The sequence below is a fragment of the Marmota marmota genome, unplaced genomic scaffold (assembly GCF_001458135.2).
Source record: "Marmota marmota marmota unplaced genomic scaffold, marMar, whole genome shotgun sequence".
NCBI classification, from domain to species: domain Eukaryota; kingdom Metazoa; phylum Chordata; class Mammalia; order Rodentia; family Sciuridae; genus Marmota; species Marmota marmota.
Window position 1 is genome coordinate 23,931,761 of NW_025999998.1, and position 20,769 is coordinate 23,952,529.

Here is a 20,769-nt window from a genome sequence, read left to right on the forward strand (position 1 = left end):
TTCTAAAATCAGCCCCATTTGAGACTCTAACAGCAATGTATTGCTGTGAAGTGGCCATCTCTACAGCTTCAAATGAACCAGGTATGGGTGACTGATTTAGAAAAGCCAATTATTTTTTTTCCACTAAACAATCCCAAGAGTCTCTAACCCCAAAGCAGAACCACATTAACAGAGAAGTACAATTTTTAAAAATGTCAACTTCACAGGTAGGACATAGAGGAGGTTAAACAGAGAATTATTTTATCTAGGGTCATATCAACCACAGACATCTTTAAAATGTTAAAGTTACATTCTGATAGAGATTCTGAGCCACATGAGGATATGTCTTTGTGTCCACCTGATCAATTAATCTCAGAACACTGAATGAATCAAGTGCCTGAACAGAGGCACACATTCCATTCTTATTTGTTAAACAATTATGTATTTTCAAAGGGTTAGATAAGATTAAAACCTATATTCTTTATACTTTTGAATGCAATGAATGTAAGATTTGTATTGACAATGAATGCAAATTTGTATCTACAAACTAAATGCAATTTAGTTTGTATCTTGAACTTGAACTCAGTGGGAGGGTAGGCAGACAGGTTCTCTTCTCCACCATTTATTTTTTTTTGCACAGCTAAGTAGCTCCTCACTCTGATGCTGCATTCAGGAGTGATGCCTCACTTAGATTCCCCTGTTAGGAAAGTGCACTCTTCTAGTTGCACATGAACATCAGCTCAAAAGAAGCTTAAAGGCCCTCTTCTCACACAACTGACACTCATGTCAAGGAGGGGACATGGAAGAAGGTGAGCATTACTGAGATTATAATATAACTTATAATTAATACTAACGTAATATAAATATAATTAAAAGGTCTACTAATATTATGTAATTATGAATATAAAAAACACCAAGCATCCTATAAGGCTCATTTTTGCAAAACTAAGTGGAGTCTGAAGCGTTATGAAAAGCACTTGCCTCTCCTGCCCAGCTGTATCCCAGAGCTGCAGAACTGTTTGCTCTCCATCTACAATGAGAGTTTTCATTTGAAAATCAACTCCTGAAAAGAAATATGAGAGTGGAGAAGAGAGTAAATCATTCCATTAGCTTGCTACATTCGAGCCCTCTTTTAAGATGAGAGAAGAGCCAATAAACCAAAGCTCAGTGAGGTAGAAAGGAATGAACACGGACTTCAAGAGAGTGAACTTCAAATACTAATTGTAAGTCAGATCACACATATGCATACAGATACCCTGTCTGCAGACTGGCTGATGTGGAGAAGGGCTTAATCTATGGAAAAGGGAACATCTATGTTCTGTTTTCACAGATGATTAGATGACTGTCATATTTGTGTGTGTGTGTGTATGTGCATGTGAGTGTACATGTAAGAATGTGCATGTTGGATATGTATACATATATGTACATGTGTGTTTATGTATATATCTGATATATATAGGTGTGTATGTGTAGGCCTATGCATGTATACATGTATATTTTGTATATTGTATACATAAGAACACACATAATATTGTACATGTATATGTAGTTTTGTGTGTACATTTGCATGCATACATATATTCATGTAAATATGGTACACTGTGATTACACACATAAATTTACACCTGTGTACACGTCATGGTCTCTAGCAACCAAACCAAATACTGTGTAGTCTGTTTATGAACTAAATTGAAGTGAACTTTCAGGTTTGTTATTTCAAAGGTGTATCAGAGAATACACCCTATAAATGTACAAAGTCACCCATTGTGAAAAGGGCAATCAATATGTTCTAACATTTCTGGTTATCAAACAAAGAACTCTTTAAATAAAGAAGAAAAATATGATAATTTATATATCCTCGACTCCTTTTACTGATTATTATGTAAATTTGGGACATCTAGATAAAACTTTTTTGTTGCTAATGTAGAGACAGAAGATGGAAGCATACATCTGGCTTTGATTCTGACCATAATGACAAACTGGTCACCAATACTGTCACTTCAGCAATATCACCGACATCTTATCAGAAAGACTTTTCCTGGTCACCTTGTATAATTCTGCACTTTTTTCCAAATTTCATGCTTTTAAGTTTTTCCCCCCCTTTAGTCTATTCCTCTCCATTGGGATATAAATTCCCTACAGGCTGGGATTAAGTCAGCTTTCTTCATTTTGTGTCCTTAGCACCTACAATAGTGCCTGCCTCTAGGTGGGACTTAGGATACGTACGCTAAATAAATGAATCCAACATCTCCAGCTCTACACTTGGATTGTTTGATCTAACAGGCTAAACAGATACTGCTGTCATTTGTCAGTTTTCCTCAATAATGTGAGACTTTACCCAAAACACAGAATCATTCTGTAGACAAGGACACACACACACACACACACACACACACACACAAACTATATACTTGAAAGTATACAGAGAGAGAGAGAGAGAGATGTGTCTGTGTATTTGTGTATATAATCCCTAAAAAAAATAAAACCAAGCTAAGAAGGTCATCTTCCCATTACCAAATGAGTCAGGGGCCATACCCAATGTGGCACTTGTGTTTCCTCGAAATTCATTCTTGCAAAGTCTCATGAGGAAACTGGATTTCCCCACTGCAGCGTCCCCAGCAAGCACAATCTTGTAAGCCTTCTGTGAGCTAGCAGACTTGGAGTTATCACCTGCCACATCTGTCTAGAGGAAAGAAGCCACAGTGGGTGATAAGGGTAGTGCCAGTTTTCTTCTTAAATAAGTACCATGGCACAGAAAATTATTAGTGTTCATGAAGGGAAGTGTCTTGGAAGCTACCTACCTGGGGTGAAAGAGCAGAGATGGGTTTTCTTGAAGAACTGACTATGCTGCCTCCACTAATAGACCCTTGGGACTTCCAGTCTAAAACAGAAGCCACACCTTCTGAACCATATGTTTCTTCATCCCTTATATCAGGAACCTGTTTTGTAAAAAGTGGTTAAAAATAAAGCCTTTCATTACACATATCATCATGAATTAAAGAGAAGAAAACTATATAGCTCAATCTACAGCCAATGATGTTATGGAATAGAGAAGCCTTGAATGGCAAATCTATGAGAACTTCTTCCTAATTTGATGGAAAAACAAAACACTACTGACTAAGCTTCAAGTTTATGACATTTATAACAGATTCTTATGACAGATACAAGTCGAAGATGGTGAAACAATCCAATCAAAGGAAAGGCAGGCCTCGGAGGGCAGTGGTTTCTCGGCTTACATCCATGTCTGAAGCGTCACCCGCACAGTTCTCCTGCACCCTCTGTGAATTCCGAAATCCCCGCTGGTGCTTGTATTCCACTTCAGAGTCGTACTCATTGGGATCTCTCAGGGTAGACAAGCCGCTGTCAAAGCAGCTCTCAGGCAGGCTGTCAACTTCATAATTCATCCTTTGCATAGGATCACAGAGGGCCAATGAGTCACAGTCCTCATCCACATACGAAGAGCGGGATGACCTGGTAATGAAAGAAGAAACTGTTTTACCTGGAAGCTTGCAACTCTCAAAAATGCACAGGTGACAGACTGTCAGGGATGGGGTCAAGAATACCAGCATCTTCAATTTCCAAGAGCCATGGTGAAGCATCAGGGAAATGAAATGTTCAAAGCAACATAGCATCTGGTGTGGTGGCGCATGCCTGTAATCCCAGTGCCTTGAGAGGCTGAGACAGGAGGATTGTGAGATCAAAGCCAGCCTTGGCAAAAGCGAAGCACTAAGCAACTCAGTGAGACCCTGTCTCTAAATAAAACACAAAATCTAGGGTTGGGGATGTGGCTCAGTGGTCAAGTGTCCCTGAGTTCAATACTTAGTACCCCCCAAAATAAGCAACATCAGTTAATTGTATGCAACAATCAAGTAAGATAAAGAACCTGAAATAAAACATTTAAAATCACCTTCTTTGTTTCCTGATATAAAAGAGATCCACATGCAATCTCAAGCCACATCAATAAAAATGGACATAGAACGTGAGCCTTTCACTTCAATGTGATCAAGACCATATTCTGAATAGTGTCTCTGTTTTTGTACAACATCTCTATTTAAAGGGGATGCTAAAAACCAGGCTTGGATAGTTTGCCTCAGATACATGGACTAATTCACTGTACTCAAATCTTGATGGGTTTTCTCTTCAAATACTTCAAGAGAGGACAAATGAAGGAGTACTCTTCTAAGTATTCTAAAGTTGCATAAGACAAAATAAGGATCAACTGATAAACTTTCTGGGAGTCAGATTTGTGATCAACATGGTGAAAATGACAGGCAATGAGAAATGTGTGCTACCAGAATGCTCTGACATGAGATGAGTTTTCTGTCACTCCATGTTGACACATTTGCTGGAAAGGCCCCCTTTTAGAAGATGCTTCATCAGACAAACCTAGAATTTCTTACTTCAGTGGATCCTTCCATTTGTGAAAATCTAATATTTTATGAGTGAGGGAAAAACTAACATCAAGCAAAATAATTCAAAGAAATTGCAAACTTTCCTAGTTAGCTATACCTTTTTCATAAGAATCAAAGCTCATTTTGAAATAAAACAATGGCTGTGATTTATTTAGCACTCCCATCACATGCCCATGCACCATTCTAGCACTCTGCCTACATGACTTATGGCAAAGGAGATTGGGAAGGGTAGATGGTCTTCAAATGGGAGAAATAAGAAGAGATAAGATATACTTAGAAGAGAAAGGTTGATCTTAATATAAATGAGTAGAAGCATGTAAACCTGAGGAGACAAAAACATTTTTAAGCCATTAGCAAAATTTTAAAATTAACTAAAAAGGTGATTTAACCACCATTCTCTCTCAATACTTGTGAAAGTATAACATCTTTATTCTAATACAGGAATTTCATATAAGATATTAATTTATGTAGTTAGCCAGGTGTGTATATTGTGTATGTGTATATGTATTTTTGCACTGTTTCATAATTTATAAAATTCTTCTTCTGAAATTGCATTTAGGTCAATCTGTGAGGAACAAAAAACTTTTTTTTATTCTAATGTAGTACTAACTACTTCAGTTCCATTCTTCATTAATACTCTTTTTTTTCTTAACGTATTTCTATTTTTGATAAGGGGCAAAAAAAAAAAATAAGCAAAATCCTGAATTGAGAGATTATCTCATGAATATCTAATCTCTAAATTAAAAACAAAGATGCCAACTGGATTTTCACAAACTCAAATAAAGTAAACCACTCTTACCAGCCCTGAGATTTTCATTACAATTAGCTATGTAAAAAATCATGAAATGAGTTATTTTTTTGTTTATAGTTCTTACAAAAACACAAGACCAAAACAAACTTGCAATTTAAAATTAAATAAAGCTACACAAACTATAACATGTAACATATAACAAGCTTTTATTAAGTTTTTACATTAGTATCAAAAAGAAAATATGATATTAATAAAACTTCACATATCAAATTAATTACACCCCAGAAAGGAACAACAGTGCAGACAATGATGGCCTCCAGTTCTGTTTTGACACGATGAGCACTTGAGAGCTACATTGCTGCCTTCCCCGAAGGGTGCACCTTCCCCACAGCCCCTTCTCCTTCCTCTCTCTGCTTCCAATCTCTCATGAACAAAGCAGTGCTCCTCTACCACGCCCTTCAGCTATGATGCCTCAGTTTGGCCCAGAATAGACTCAGCTGACCATGGACTAAATCTCTGAACACATGAGCCAAAATAAATGTTTTCTCCTCTAAATTGTTCTTGTTAGGTATTTTGGTCACAGCAATGAAAGTCTAACACTCTGTCACTCTGAGGCCCTGGTGATATGATGATATTGTCCCTCAGAACACAGTGTGGAGGAGTTCTCAGTACTTGTGAACCTTATTCATGGTGTCTACTCTTTCAAAGAGAAATCATGGTGAAATTCCTAACATAATTCTTCATTATGTACCCTTTCCTACTACTTGCTTAGAACTGATCTGAAATATTAGTCCAGAAAAATGCATCACAATTACATAGTTTTAAAAATCTATATTTTTCAGTAACAGAGTGGTCAGCAGCTTATAAATCAATAACCATTAAAATTTTTGTTTAAGGAATCAGTGAACAATAAAAAGATTTTATAGCAAGATCTTTAGATGGTATCTTCTTAGAAGTGATCACCAATAAGCTTTGGTATCAGACCTTCCTGAAGGGCAATGTGACCAGGATATCATGCACATTATTCTCTATACCAAAAGAACCCAAATAAATGGGGCTGTACATGAGTTACAAAGTTGCAAAGACACTGTGAGCTGGAAACCTCTAGTTCATGCATTCACCTCTACTTCCAGACTTTGACATAGCATAAAATTAATTTTTTAATGACCATCACTGTACATATGGGTATACATATTGGCATGCAATCTTTGTTATTACTAAGTCTCAAGAAATAACAGGCCCAATATTTCACTTTATTTGGTTAAAAATAGGGCTAAATTCTAATGTTTGGAATTTCTCTGTGACTCCTTTAATACAGTAGTTCATAAACCTGTTCTGGCCAGGTTTCTATCTGTGTTGAAAGTTTCCTCTTTCTGTAAAATAGTTAATATATTATGCTGATCTATTAAACATTGACAGATCATGACAATAGCCTCAACATCATATACCACAATATCAGTAACTCCAAAACAATTCTCAGAGTCCATTTTTAAGAAACAAGACATGATTAGGGATGAGGTAGTGGCTGGCATGGATAAAAACAAGTCATAGCAACTTAAGGAAGTAATTTTTCACTCTCTGAAACATTTTTTCTTATAGTTTTGACATGGTTCACATTTTAGAAGTTTAAAGTAATATCATAGAAAATATAAATTAGTGCCCCAAATATATTCCATTATTTTAATTCACCTCAAGGAAATTTGTCCTCATTTTAACTTTGATCTAAAACTCAAAACAAAAAACAAGTGTTAACATACCTGTCATATCCCAGAGGTTGAAGAGAATGACCATTAAATTTGGGACTGCTTCTAGATATCGTATTCCCTGGTGATACATTATTTATGCGCTGCAATACATAAATATTTAATATTCCATGTAAACATTTTATACACACACACACAATTTAACTTCTAATGTAACTGAAAGTTTGGTATCTTACATGAGCAAATGTGAACATGAAAATCAATTGAAAAATTGCAGCTGATGACCACAGTCATCAGATCTTTAGATCACACTCTACTACAAATTCCACAGAGACTACCCAGGTTACCCAGATTTTCCAGGACATTGTAATATCAACTTCCTTGGACATATCTCTTCTGGAACCATAATTTGACTTAATGACTTACTCTTTAATATCCAAATATGGCATTGGAATCTTATGCTTAAGCTGACCCTCAAAAGTATAAGAGGCTTCAAGACAAATGCAATCTTGGGAAGGTCCTCAAAATTCCAAATGGGGCTTGGCTTACCCTGTAGGAGCATTTGGAATCATTTTCCTGGTGATAGGTTATTTATGCACTTAGATACATACATTTTTAATATTCCATACAAACATTTTATACACACATACAAATAACTGTCAATCTGATGCTCTCCCTATCATAAAGAATACTCAACATGTCTAAACTCACCCCCTAGTGATTCTGCTCCTCTTAATTGGCAAAACAATATTTTTAACACCATGAGCCTCCCTACTTTTTCATATATTATTGCTACCCATATGTATACATCTTAACTACCTGTTACATTATAAACTCTTCCAGGTCAAAGATCATATATGTCTTTCTCTAGTTTCTTAGAAACTTAAGAATTGGTTAACACCAAGGCATTTATTTCTGTAGATGGGTAGCATATTTTTAATTTAGAAAACTGCTCTCTGTATTTTTTGGAAAGAGCTTCTTGAGCTTTCTCATTTTAAGATCCATGTGAAATTCTCCATTAAGATATTGCATGATTTCACCACTTCCAAATTATTCAATCACTAGCAAAATGAATTACAAAATGATATGGCATACCAAGCATCTGTTGAATTTGCTGTAATTATTTTCAAGGGCACTCCTGAGGCCATCATTACTGTCATGCAGCTTCCGGTTAGCTGTTCTAGATAGGCAAAGTGTTAGTGGGGATCTGTATTAGCACTTTCTTTAGTCAGTGATGTTCAGAATGTAGAACTACTTGTCACCCTTTGCAGCTTTCTCCCATTCCCCTTCAAACCTCAGAATCTGAGATCACAATTCAATATCTGAAATACAACAACTTATTAGTTATCTCTGTTAAATATCTTAAGGTATTTTAGAAATGAATTAGCTAAGAGGTAGAATCTGCTCTTCCTTCAGGTACCTTTCCTGTTTATTTCATGCAGGTCTCTGTTTCCCAAATGCCTGAACCCAGACAGCCAGTTCACACATCCCAGTGGCCAGGCATGGCCAGGCGTGGATACATTATCCTCTTGGCTACTCCTTCAACCTACCCATGGAATAGTAGGACTTGTGTACCAAGTAAACACTTGGATCCTGATCTCAGACAGATTTGGATTCAAATCCTAACTGAAGTACTTCCATATGACCTGATGAAAGGCCCTTCGCATCAGAGCCTTCCCCAGCTACAAAATGAGGAACAGAACTATTGCCTCACAGAGTGGCTAATTTTCCCTGCTTATGGCCACTTCATTTTTGCTCAGTTCAATTATCACTTCCTCCAAGAACACATCTTTGACTTTCTTGGGCAGGCCAGAGCTCCCTTAGGAAATAAGCAACTTTCCTTTATTATCCATTCTCTCACATGGTATTTTGTATTTATTTCTATCAACCAGTTTCCACATTTCTTCTCTAGACTAGTCCAATAAGAAGAGATTTTTTTTTTCTCTTACTTGATACTCTATCCACAGCTTCTGGCATATCTGACCCATAAAAAATGCTGACTGAAAAATCTACTGAATGAATGAATGAATGGATGGATGGTGGACAAATTTATGGACTCCACAATTTTGCAGGTAAGACTTAAAAAATATTCAAAAATGGTGAAGGAAACACCTTGTCAATCTTGACATTACTTCATTTGGTAAACTGAAAACAGAATGCTGCAGAGGTGGAAAAGGATGAAAGGGGAAGAGAAGGTCACTGTTTTGTGGGAAAAGTGTCAGGAAATGAAATTACTGCAGTGCAGTAATGAAGTTGACAGAATAGATAGAGCATTTCTTGGGAAGAGGAATAAAACAAACAACTAAGAAAAATATACCTCTAAATAAACATAATAAATTGAGAAAGAATAGTGACATAGGCTTTTTCTTGTGTCACTCACACTCACCAATGTGAAAGGCTGACAAGCTCTGTGTGCAGAGCTGCAAAGAAAGCTGAGGTCAGGGTCATTGCTCATTACAGAGGCATAATAAAGACATGCTAAACATACCACCTAACTTGCAAGACTATTAATGAACTATGCTCTGTTCCCTGCACTTGAATAATTTATTTAGGATTAAACGCTTCAGAAATTGAGTGGACATGATTAATGTAGCACAGTGAGAAGAAACATACACTGACCTTCAAGTCCATCTGGACTATGGAATATGGCAAATCGTATAATACGCAGCATGTGTGTTATTAACAAAAAATAACTAAAATGCAAGTGCAATGAGCATTTTATATGAGAACTTACTGGAGAATTTCAATTTGCCTCTCAAGACTATTTCGATCTTCTGTGTATTCTCGGATTATTTCCAGATCCCTGTAAAATTATACTTTGTGTTGAAATAAGAATTAGTATCAAGTCCTGCCTGATCTATACCTAACCTCCCAGGTCCTTTTGGACTTTCAAAAGTCATGTGTCCTTGACCACCATCTTCTCTCTCCCAGTCCTCCTGCTCTGTGCCCTATAGTGTCAGCAGCCTCCTCTCCTTCCCAGCCTCTATGGGCTCACCCACAACCTGTGCTTCCTTGTGCAAAGCTCTGCCCTATATCTGACATCATAAATGTGGAGCTTCCCCTCCTCACCCATTGCTCAGCACCCCCCAGCTCTTCCTGCCCCACACTCTCTGGCCTGCCTCTGTTTCTCATTGGGATTGAACTCTGCCCTGGAGTTCCCTCTTCTCGGCAGTCATGGTAAAAAGTTCCCTTTCTGGAAAGTAATGGTACTTTAATCTTCAATCCTTCTCAGAACCTTCTCTGCCCTCTCCAAGCTTCATCTAATCCCAGCTCCTCTTATTTCCTCCTTTCCCACCTCATCCTGAGTACCTGCTCTGACCCTCCTACTCACTCTAAGTCACAGGGGAATCTACAGAACCTGGCTTTCTGGGCTAATGAGAGAAACACACTGCAATCCCTGTTGCTTTAATTACAGAAGCCCTGACTTCCTCTTCAGACTGTACCATTGTTAAGCAGACAAACCCATCAGTAGCTTCCCAAACCTCTTAGGCCATCAAACTCTCTCCAAAATAAGCAATCTAGTTACTCCCTAGGTGATAAAGCTAAAAGTTTCCCGGTTGTCTATAAGAATTTAAGTCCCTTAGACAAAAATTCTGGGTCCTTACAGTATAGCCTTTTTCATGTTTTGTTTTTAAACTTTCATTTTTCCAACCAAAGTTATCTCTTTTTGTCTGTCTGCTTTTCCCCTAACCAGTCTTATTCCTCTCTTATGTTCTGGTTTGCTCAATGCCTTACCTGGGACATCTCCAAGACTCTCTTTTCCCATCCATAAAATGGAGATAAGGAAGGTCCCTAGTGGACTGAGTAGTACTATAAGTACAAAAGACAGCACCTGGCAGACAGCACTGCTACCGGTTTTAGTTGTTATCACTGATGCCTCTTTGCCCTTGACGACACAAACCTGCTCTTCCACCTGCCTAGCCCCGTGTATCCTCTTTAACGAAGATTGAATAAAAAGAAAATTTCTTCTGTGATCACATGGCAGTTAACCCCAAACATGGCACTGAAAGTAGTATTGTTTCCGACACTGTTTAGTTCTTACGTTGTTTACCTCTGCAAACTTTTTTGTTTTCCCAACTAAATTTGAAGTTCTTGAAAAGCAGAGATCTTATCTTTATCTTTTATTTTATATATCCAAACTTAAAACTCCTCTAGATCTAAGGATCTATATATAACATACTTAATAAATGCTTTGTTGTTTTCTATTACAAGAACTTAATTCTGATTAAAGTTTGCAAACAAAAAACATTTTCCCCAAATGTTTATACCTCTTATGTATAAACATGTCTCTTTGTATTAGGTTTTATGTTATTAATATCAGCTTGCAAAACAAAAGCATAGAAAAACAAAATTAAGAGGTCTACTCTTGTGGTTCTTGTGTTGTAGGCCAGGATTCCTACTGGGAAAGCATTTTAACAAGCATAGACTCTTGATACTTTAGGTATATTCTTCTAGCTCCTGGTTGATACAAACTTTATTAAGCCCTGCACTGTCCTAAGCAGGCACTAATTCAAACAATTAATCTGATTTCTTTTAATTAAACACACCAATACACAAAACTTAGGAAATCTATCACTCAAAGTACAATCCTTAGATATTATAGAACACATCAGCAAAGTTAATGCAAAACCCTTTATTATTGCATAGATCACATAGCCAAGCTTCAACTCCCCCTTGATAATCACCTCAAAAAATATTCCATCCAAACTGAAAAATAAAATGCAAAGTTTCATACCTCTCAGAATTTAAACTCTGGCCAGCATAATCACTTTTCAAAGTATCTAGTTCACTCTGAAGAAAGGCTATGTTTGTCTGTGCTTCTAAAAGATCTTTCTTAACTTTCTGATTTTCCTAGACAAAGGAATAGGGTGGGGCATTAGATTGAGAGTTTCTTGCTCCTGGGAGAAATGAAGCCAAGTATAATATAACCCTTACACATGTTACTCTTATCCTTTCCCAGTTCTTCAAATCTTGCTCTTCAAAGAATTAACTGTCTATTCAAGGTAATTTGACATTATTATAAATTATTAAAAAGTCAAATATCTAAACCCTCAAAATCCTTCTTCCTTTTAATACTTGACACTTGTTAGAAAACTACAATAGTCAAGAGTTTATCATGATGTACGTTAACACGCTATTGGAAAATTAACTGAGACCAAACATTTAAACACCTGCTTTACTTAGTAAGAGCTATAAAACTACTGACAAACATTCTGTGAAATTTATTGCACCAATTACCAGGCATATTGGCTATTTTTTATAATAAATCCTATCACATAACCTTAAGTTGTATACTCTAACGAGTATTGGTTAGCAAATTTCTATACTCTTCACTTAAAAAAATCATGGGAGGCTTCCAGTTCAAGACAGTGGATGAGAACATAAGCTTCTCTTTTTCCTTCTGAAATCCCAATAACATGAAATACCAGAGGAAATGAACCGGTGACATCTAAGGGAATGGAAGAGGGGCCATCAGCAGTCAAGTGACTTAAACATACTTATGGAAAAAGGAATTGGATGAAAATGTGCTCTGAAAGGAAGACAGTTAGGCAAAAGTGCTTGCTATGGCCTCAATATAATCTGGGTACCCCAAGGTTACACAAATGGAAGCTTTGTCCCCAGTTTGGTGGTGTAGAGGGTATGGAACCTTTAAGAGGTGGAGCCTCGTGGGAGCCCCTCAGGTCAACTGGGGGTGCTGCCCTCAGAAAGGATTCTGGGACTCAGCTGCTGTTCTCCAGCTTCCTGTTTGGTGATATGATCTCTCCCTGTCACACTTGCTCTTGCCATTTGCCATGAGGTCCTCACCAAAAAGGAGAGCTGATGCTAATGCAATGACCTTAGAACTCTAGAACTGTGAGCTAAATAAATGTTTTTATAAAGTTAGTCTGTCTTTGGCATTTTGTTATAGTAACCAAAAAATGGACACAGCTGTATAAAAGAAACATGTTGAAGGTTCTTCTGTAGAACACAAAAGGAGGCAAATAAATGACTAGGTCAAACCCAGAAAATGGGAATGAGAAGTGAAGCTGGAAATAGAGATTAAAATTGTATATTAAGGCACCCACACTCAAGTATTTTCCCTCCCTTACCATAGTATAGAATAGCAACAGACAGATTTCCAGGGCAACAAGACAGATGATTTATTTAAAATAATTGAATGACTGCTTTTAGGAATGCTAAAGATGCTCCCTAAATATCCCTAACCCACTTATTTTGGGAACTGGGGTCTCACAGCATGACAGCCAGCTTCACACACTGAGCTCCTAGGTTACACTGTCTTAGGGGAGACACTTTGAAGTTAACAGATCTGTTTACATAGCTGCACAGGACTCCCCACCACCTGCCTAAGATGATCAAGCTAATCCTTCACATCAAAATGAGAACTAAGACCAAGGATTCCCAGGTGTGGGGGAAAAACAAACAATAAATACTAGAAGAGACCCAAAAAATCTTATTTATCTAGACAAACTCTCAACAAATGGTGAGGGGAAATTATACATGCTCAAATATTCTAAAAATGAGAAAGTGTATCTCTCACATATCCTTTCTGGAGAAGCTTCTCTTAAGAATGGACTATAGAAAATGAGAATGATGACCCATAAGGAAGGAATTTGTAATATGCAAAATACAAAGAAATACAAAATTCAAGGAAGAATCCTATGAAAATAAATTCTAGGATGGCACATGGCTAGATTGCAAGTTTTAAAAAAGGTCAGTCCCATTAAATCTAAAATTTCATGGACTCCAAAATTAATATTATTAAGAGAAAAAATGAACCAAATTCTATACACTAAGAAAATAAATAAGAAGTCTTAATGTATCAATGATATTATGAAGACAGCAGGATTTCTTTTTATATGAAACCAGGAACTCAATCATAAAAATCCAAGAAATGCTTACCAAAAAATCCAAGATTAGTAATGGTAACACAACAGATATAAATGTTATCAATTTTTGCAGCAGTAAAAGTAAAGATCTGGTGGTGAAGAGATAGAAAAGGGAGAAAGAGAACAGTTGGAGGAAGTTCAGGGCATCTCGTGTTACAACACCAGGGCTATGAAGTAGAGTCGATGACAAAAAAATGGGTTATTATGCTGGGTAAAGTTTAACCCCATGTCTTTATTAAATAAAAATAAATAAAACCATTTATAATAAATGGCATATTGCTGAAGGGAAAAATCTGCATATATAACACCTTTGCTCAAAAGTACTTTAAAAACTTTCTCTAACTATGGTATCAATTTCTCATTAAGTTCCCATTCCTAAAGCACTGAAATAATCGCGTGATTATGTCTATGTTGTCTAGCAGGAAATGTAATTTTGAAAGTGAAAAGGTGATTCTTACCATTGATAAATCATAAATTTGTTTTTTTAATGCTGCTACGTCTTCTTTTTGACTTATGTGTTTTGATTGTTCTTCAAGCTGAAAGGACATATAAAAGCTGTAACTTCACAAATTTACTGTCAACTGAATTAAGTTTAGGAATATCCCTGAATAGAGATATGGGAATTCTTCAATTTTCAACATTATATATGACTTTATACATCATTAAATGACATAGAATCCATAAAGAGTTAAAATATTTATCTTAAACGCCTGAAAAAGAGGTTTTGTTGTTAAATTAATTTTCTTAGAAATAGTGAGAAAGTCTTATTTTGGAAACCACTCAACTATAAAGCAATCCAGTCTTTGCTTTGTTCAATTATGCTGCATCTGAGTCTGGACACTTCCATTTTTTGCATGTAACACTTCCTATGCTGCATGGTAATTGTTTTATAAATGTCTTCCCATCCCTACTAAAGTCTAAGATTTTTGTAGAGCAGAGTTAGAGTCAGATTCACCTATGTTTTCATCATGGTGAATTCAAGAAATATTTATTAAATAACTGAAACTAATAACATGTAAGCAAGATATGAAGATAGACACACACACAAACACACTCTCACACACTCTCACACACACTCTCACATGCACAATTGTGTAAATGCATACATGAGCTGTGCTTACTGCTTGACTCATTAGTATTACTAGACTAAACTGGTTCAGGAACATCTACAACCTGGGGAGCAAAAGTGTCTTTTCTATAAAGAGTTTCCATCTCCTGAAATGGAGGGGATTTGTGGATGTGCATTTCTGGAATGTCTATACTTTGATCAAAATATATCTCACATCTGATAAAGTGTAAGCACTTCAGCTCTGGATTTTCTTCATCTTGACAGATGATATCAATGGAAGGTTTTTACACAACTACATCATGACTGCCACATGGTTGCTTGTGACTGAGAAGAACACTGAGTTTTACATGCATTCTGACTTTGCAGAAGAAAAGTTATGGGGGGAAATGAGTTTTTCAGAATCAATGACATAAATTAATAGCAATAATAAATGTGTAAGCATTTCTATGATTTTATTATTGCCTTTAACATACTGTCACATGAATCATCTTGTTTTTTCATATAATAACCATACCAGGTAGGCAGGAAGTCTGGTATAAATGAGAAGGCACAACTTGCAGTAAGATGACTCCATCAGTCATTAGCTGTGTAATTTTGATCAAGTTATTTGTCCTCTCTGGAACTCATTTGTAAGAGTAGCATATTTACAGCTTCTTCACACAAAAAACAATTTATAATTAGAATTCTTAATTATGGAAACACTGAGATGCTGAGGCTGATCCTGGAAGTCAAGTTGCCACATACCTACCTTCTTTAGTTTTTTTATGGTAACCTGAAGGTCTCCTACTTCTGTTTCATACTGACGTCTGAGATCACTGAGGGCTTCCTCTGCTTTGCGTTTTTCCTAAAAGAAAAAAAAAATTGTTTATTTAAATAGGCTTAACCTTATACAATAACAGCCTTCAAAAGCCAAAAGCCCATAAGTGAGAAGCACTAAGCTGAATTCAATTGTCCTACACAGGGAGGGTGAGAGAGATTGCAGGAGGAAACCAGATGGCTTGAGATGTGCAGAGGGTCTGGAATTAAAACCTACAGATATGGAAGAAATCTCAAGATCCACATGCACACACCACCTTGAAGTGACACCTTTAAGACTGTTAACATTGTGACACAGGGCCAAGAAGTGACAGGAAGCCAGTTTCATGGGGGTGTGGTCATACCTCTCTGCAGAGATGCATGATCCCACATGTGGATACCTGCTGGAGTTCAAGGGTCTTACTACTCACTTACTGGTAGTTAAGGTTGGGCAAACTACTTACCTTATGTCTCCATTTCCTTATTGCATGACTGTGAGAATTAAGTAATTCAAATAAATTAAATAATCCATATAAATTATATAACCCCCATAAATTAAATAATCTAAATAAACACTCCAATGAAAATTAAATGATCTGCATAAATTGAATAATCCATGGAAATTAAATAATCTATGTGAAAGACTGAACTGAAGAACAACATTTTCCCTAACGGCAACTAATTTTTTAAGGAGTTATCTTTATCCACCTGTACAATAAGTACTGCTCATTTCACAGGTGGATGGAGACGCCAAAGCCTTACAAGGAGGTGTTAATGCAGGCAGCATCTCCGACATAGAAACCAACTTGGATGCAAGTTTCTTCACTGGATCCATGGCTATAAAACCAAACCTATCGCCTCTATAGCTTAAAGATACTTCTTTGACTCAGAGCTAAATAAAGAAAATCATTTCTACCTACTTTATGTCATTCCCCATCTACAACAGGCAGATGCTGGGACAAGTTATTACATGATGTAGGTAAGAAATGGTGGTGGTTCCAGTCAGCTCTTCACAAACTGACATGGGAGGAAGACTCATTCTATGAGACGGACATCAGCCTGAACCCAAATTAGACAGACACTAGAATAAAACCACAACTGATGTCACGTATGAATACATATGCAGAGATGATAAATACAATTTAGCAAACCGAATTCAACAATACATTAGAATAATAATACATCACAACCAACCAAGGTTAATCATAGGATACAAGTTTGTCTTAACATTCAAAAAAATGATCAGTGTCATTCACCCNGTTTACTTGCACTATTTTTACTCACAAAGCTTCTGACAGCAAATGTATGGGTTTTTTCCTCACACCAATCGATTCTCTAATTTTCCAGCCACCAACAATATCACTGCCTGAAGTTGGCACAACCCACAGTTGACTGCCCCACATCAGATACCATTCTCAAGCCCCAGGTGGCCACCTGTACTTCTAACCAGTCAGTTCCCATGACCCCTTGGTCCTGTTCAAGAATTTGCTAGACTGGCTCACAGAACTCAAGAAACAGTTTACTTACTGGTTTATTATAAAGCACACACTTGGAAATGGCCAAATGGAAGGGGTGAAGAGAGAAGGAACTGGGGGAGGGTGCGGAATTCCATGCCCTCTCCAGTCACACCACTCAGTCACTCTATGGGTTCACCAGCCCAGAAGCTCTACATACCTTTTGGTTAGGGCTTCTAGTGCAGATTCTTCAATCTTCAGCCCCTTTCTCCTTGCTAGTCAGTAATGGGGCTGAAAATTCAAATTCTCTAATCATGCCTTGCATCTTCTGAATAACCAGCTCCACCCTGAAGCTACATAGGGGCCTGGAGCTAGCAGTAATCTCATTATAGGACAAAAGACACTCATGACTGTGGAGATTCCAAGGGTTTTTAGAATTCTGTGCTAGGAACCTGAGACAAACCAAGTATCTATTTCTTATTGTATTACAGTATTTATATGTGACAGTCCTCATACTTGTCATAAAATAACTTTTTATTACAAGAAAAAATTTCAGAGGCATTTCAAAAGAAAAACTGACAAGATTCAGTAGCTGACATGATAGAGAATAAAGGAACTGGTTGGTGAAACTAGGGGTGCCCTTGCCTCAGTTTAGGAGCTGATGCCCTAAGTGGAGTAGAGCATGATCTATGAGGAATGTGCCCCATATTCCTAGTTAATAAAGCCTACATAATCAGCTGCTATCAGTGGACACCATGACTTAATAACCACACTAGTCCCCACCTGTTATGGTTTGGATGATATCCTCCAAAAGCTCCTAAGTTAATGCATGAGGGTCATAATCTAATCAGTGGATTAATCCATGTGATTGATAATTTGAATAAATTATTTGAATTAATATTTGAAAATAAAATACTCTGAACTACTGAGTGGTAACTGTAGGCAGGTGGGGCATGGCTAGAAGAAGTCAGTCACTGGGGGCATGCCTTGAGGATTATACATATTGTTTCTGGATCCTCTCACTTTCCCTCTGCTTCCTGACTAGCAGGAGGTGAGCAGCTTTCCTCCACCATGCCCTTCCACCCTGATGTTCTATCTAATCTGGGCCCCAGAAGAACTGAATCATCCAACCATGGACTGAACCTCTGAAATCATGATCTCAAAATAAAATTTTCATCCTCCAAGTTGTTCTGGTCAGGTATTTTGGTCACAACAACAAAAACATAACACACCACAACATCCAAAGCTTTTCTTAATCGATGGGCTCTTTTTCCCTCCCTCCCTCCCTGCCCCTCCCCACTCTCTCTTCCTCCTTGCTCCTACCCTTTTCTTCCTCATCCTTGTCCTCATAGAGCAACTGAGGAACTCCAATATGGGAAAGTCACATAATGTAACATGCTTGGATCCCAGAGTCACCATGCTGAAGGAAAGCACATAGTCTTGCCTAACCACATTAATCTGTCCTATACATAAGAGAAAAATACGTTTGTATTATATGAAGCCACTTAGACTTGGAACTCCTTTGTTATAGTCAGTTTAGCTTAGAGTTGGCAAGATGGTTTCCTTTTTGAATATTTTACCACCCTCTTCCAAATGAATATACTTTTGGATCTCCTTACTTGATAGCTTCATATTAACCAAGTAATAAAACTTTTATGATCAAGGTAAATCTTTACCACCACCATCCACTCTCTTTAAGAGGGCATAAAGACTAGTCTGAAGCATTTATATTCTGAAGCAGACATTTACTGGGTACCTTATACATGCAGTGTAGGTACTGATTTAAATATTCACATGTATTATTCACTTATAATACATATCTTAGGATAAGCACACGAAGTTTTCACCAGTGTTTCACTGAGGCAGAGAGAGCAGAGCTAGGATTCCAACTCAGTCCACCTAGCTCCAGAATTTGGCTTTCTAAGGAGGAAGTAGCTCCTCATGCCCAAATCAAGTGATAAACTGGTTTCCTAGAGTCCCAAGTACACACCACCATTTAATAAAATGTCATATACCAGGTTTTTAAAAACTACTTCGAAGGAGGACTTGTCTTATTGCTTAAGGTCTATCCACATTACAAATGAACTCCTTGAAATAATGAAAGCATAACTGAAATTTAGATGAGATATTATTTGGTTTACTTCAAGGTCTTCAGGGAAAACACTATATGGTACTTCCTGCACAGGCAGCTAAACCCCTGGGGATTCCTGGACTCAACAGCCCAGGCCCCACTGCTTGGTGTGAAGATAATCTTTCACTGGACAGTACAGTAGTCACTGGCCTCTCATGACATCTTTGCTCCTGACGTCAAAGGTTAAACAAGCAGCAGTCACACAATGGCTGTACACACAATTCTATTTCCTTCTGGATCTGACCCAGTTTGGTGCATGTGAGTGCCCAGAAGGGTGCCAAGTAGTGAAGAGGCTGGAACACACCTTCCATTCATGAACATCCAGCCTCATGTAAGGCGATTACACTTGGACTAACCTCCTCTACCAGGGAGACCTGCTAGAGATGGGCTTGACAAACACTAGGTAAGAAGTAAAGGTCAAGTCAAATGAATCAGTCAAGACAAGAGAGAGAGAGAGAGAGAGAGAGAGAGAGAGAGCGCTAAGAGAGTCTCTAATACCAAAAACCTAAATTATTCCTGAAGAAATCAAAGGAAAGTCAGAAAAAATCCACCCTGAATTACCTACCAGTTTTAGATGCTTAAAATCTGAGCCTAGTCATTTCTTGTTTAATAAAGTACAAGATGATTTATACAAAAGACGGCAGTAATGTCTAAATACTAATGAAAAAATTCACAACTTAAAATTTTTAAAAACAATCCCTGAGAAATAAGGATTTGCAAACATTACCACTGAGGTTGAGAGGGAAATCAGATGTACTTAAAGACTTAAAGAAAAAAAAATAAAAGCAAACTTAAGATATGTAAAAATCTTCACACATTTTTTGCTAAGATTAACATTTTACTTAGAGCCCATATATATTTATGTTTATGTATCTGCAATTCAGTGAGGCTGGTATTTTAGAATGCCTGGATATTTCTGGTCTCAGGACATTCCTGAGAAACAGTCAAGTGCAGACAATACCACTCCACACTAAGGAACACAGTGATCCAGAGAATTTCTAGGAAAAAAAAAATGGTTATCAGATGACAAGTCTTGCTGCTTAAGCATTAAAATGGAGAGCTAAACTATTTATCCAAGCTACATGTTATACAGACCTAAACCCCAAAGCACAGTATATGAACAAAAGTGAACAGTATTAAATGCCAGTGTCTTCATCATTCTAAACTAAGGCATGACACAAGAGAACTGATGCTCTAATATCTGAGTACAAGAAATGAGAATATCCATGCCATTCAAGAGGCATCATGTGAAATCCTGGAAATAAAATGCTATAATCAGACTGAGTTCCTTCTGACATAAAGCTTATACATGATGGAAAAGTTCTGTGAAGATTAAGATGCTTTGTTGATAGCACAGAATAGAGGAACTAAGACAACCAGGGATGACCTGGAGCATGTATAGAAATCAACCAGGTAAAAAGCAGGAAGAAGGTAGGATGGGTGTGCCCTAGTCTAGGCACCGACAACCACAGGCAAAGAGAGTTCTACATCAGGTGGGGCTGCAGATGTCAGCAGGAACCAGAGGAGTGTATAGGGACTGTAAGCACTAGTGAAAAAAAAATTCAAAAATGAATGTTCTCTCTGATAT

At 37.3% G+C, this 20,769-nt stretch overlaps 1 protein-coding gene across 1 annotated transcript in view; it reads right to left on the bottom strand.

Annotated features, from left to right (window-relative positions):
* The window catches only part of Rasef (RAS and EF-hand domain containing), a 73,528-nt gene that overhangs the window by 18,965 nt on the left and 33,794 nt on the right, over positions 1-20,769 (bottom strand). Inside the window, 11 exon segments of the mRNA XM_015492849.2 lie at positions 961-1,042; positions 2,515-2,662; positions 2,781-2,918; positions 3,216-3,450; positions 6,900-6,988; positions 7,941-8,025; positions 9,580-9,648; positions 11,581-11,696; positions 14,191-14,268; positions 15,550-15,645; positions 16,061-16,088. Coding sequence (XP_015348335.1) covers positions 961-1,042; positions 2,515-2,662; positions 2,781-2,918; positions 3,216-3,450; positions 6,900-6,988; positions 7,941-8,025; positions 9,580-9,648; positions 11,581-11,696; positions 14,191-14,268; positions 15,550-15,645; positions 16,061-16,088 — 1,164 coding nt within the window.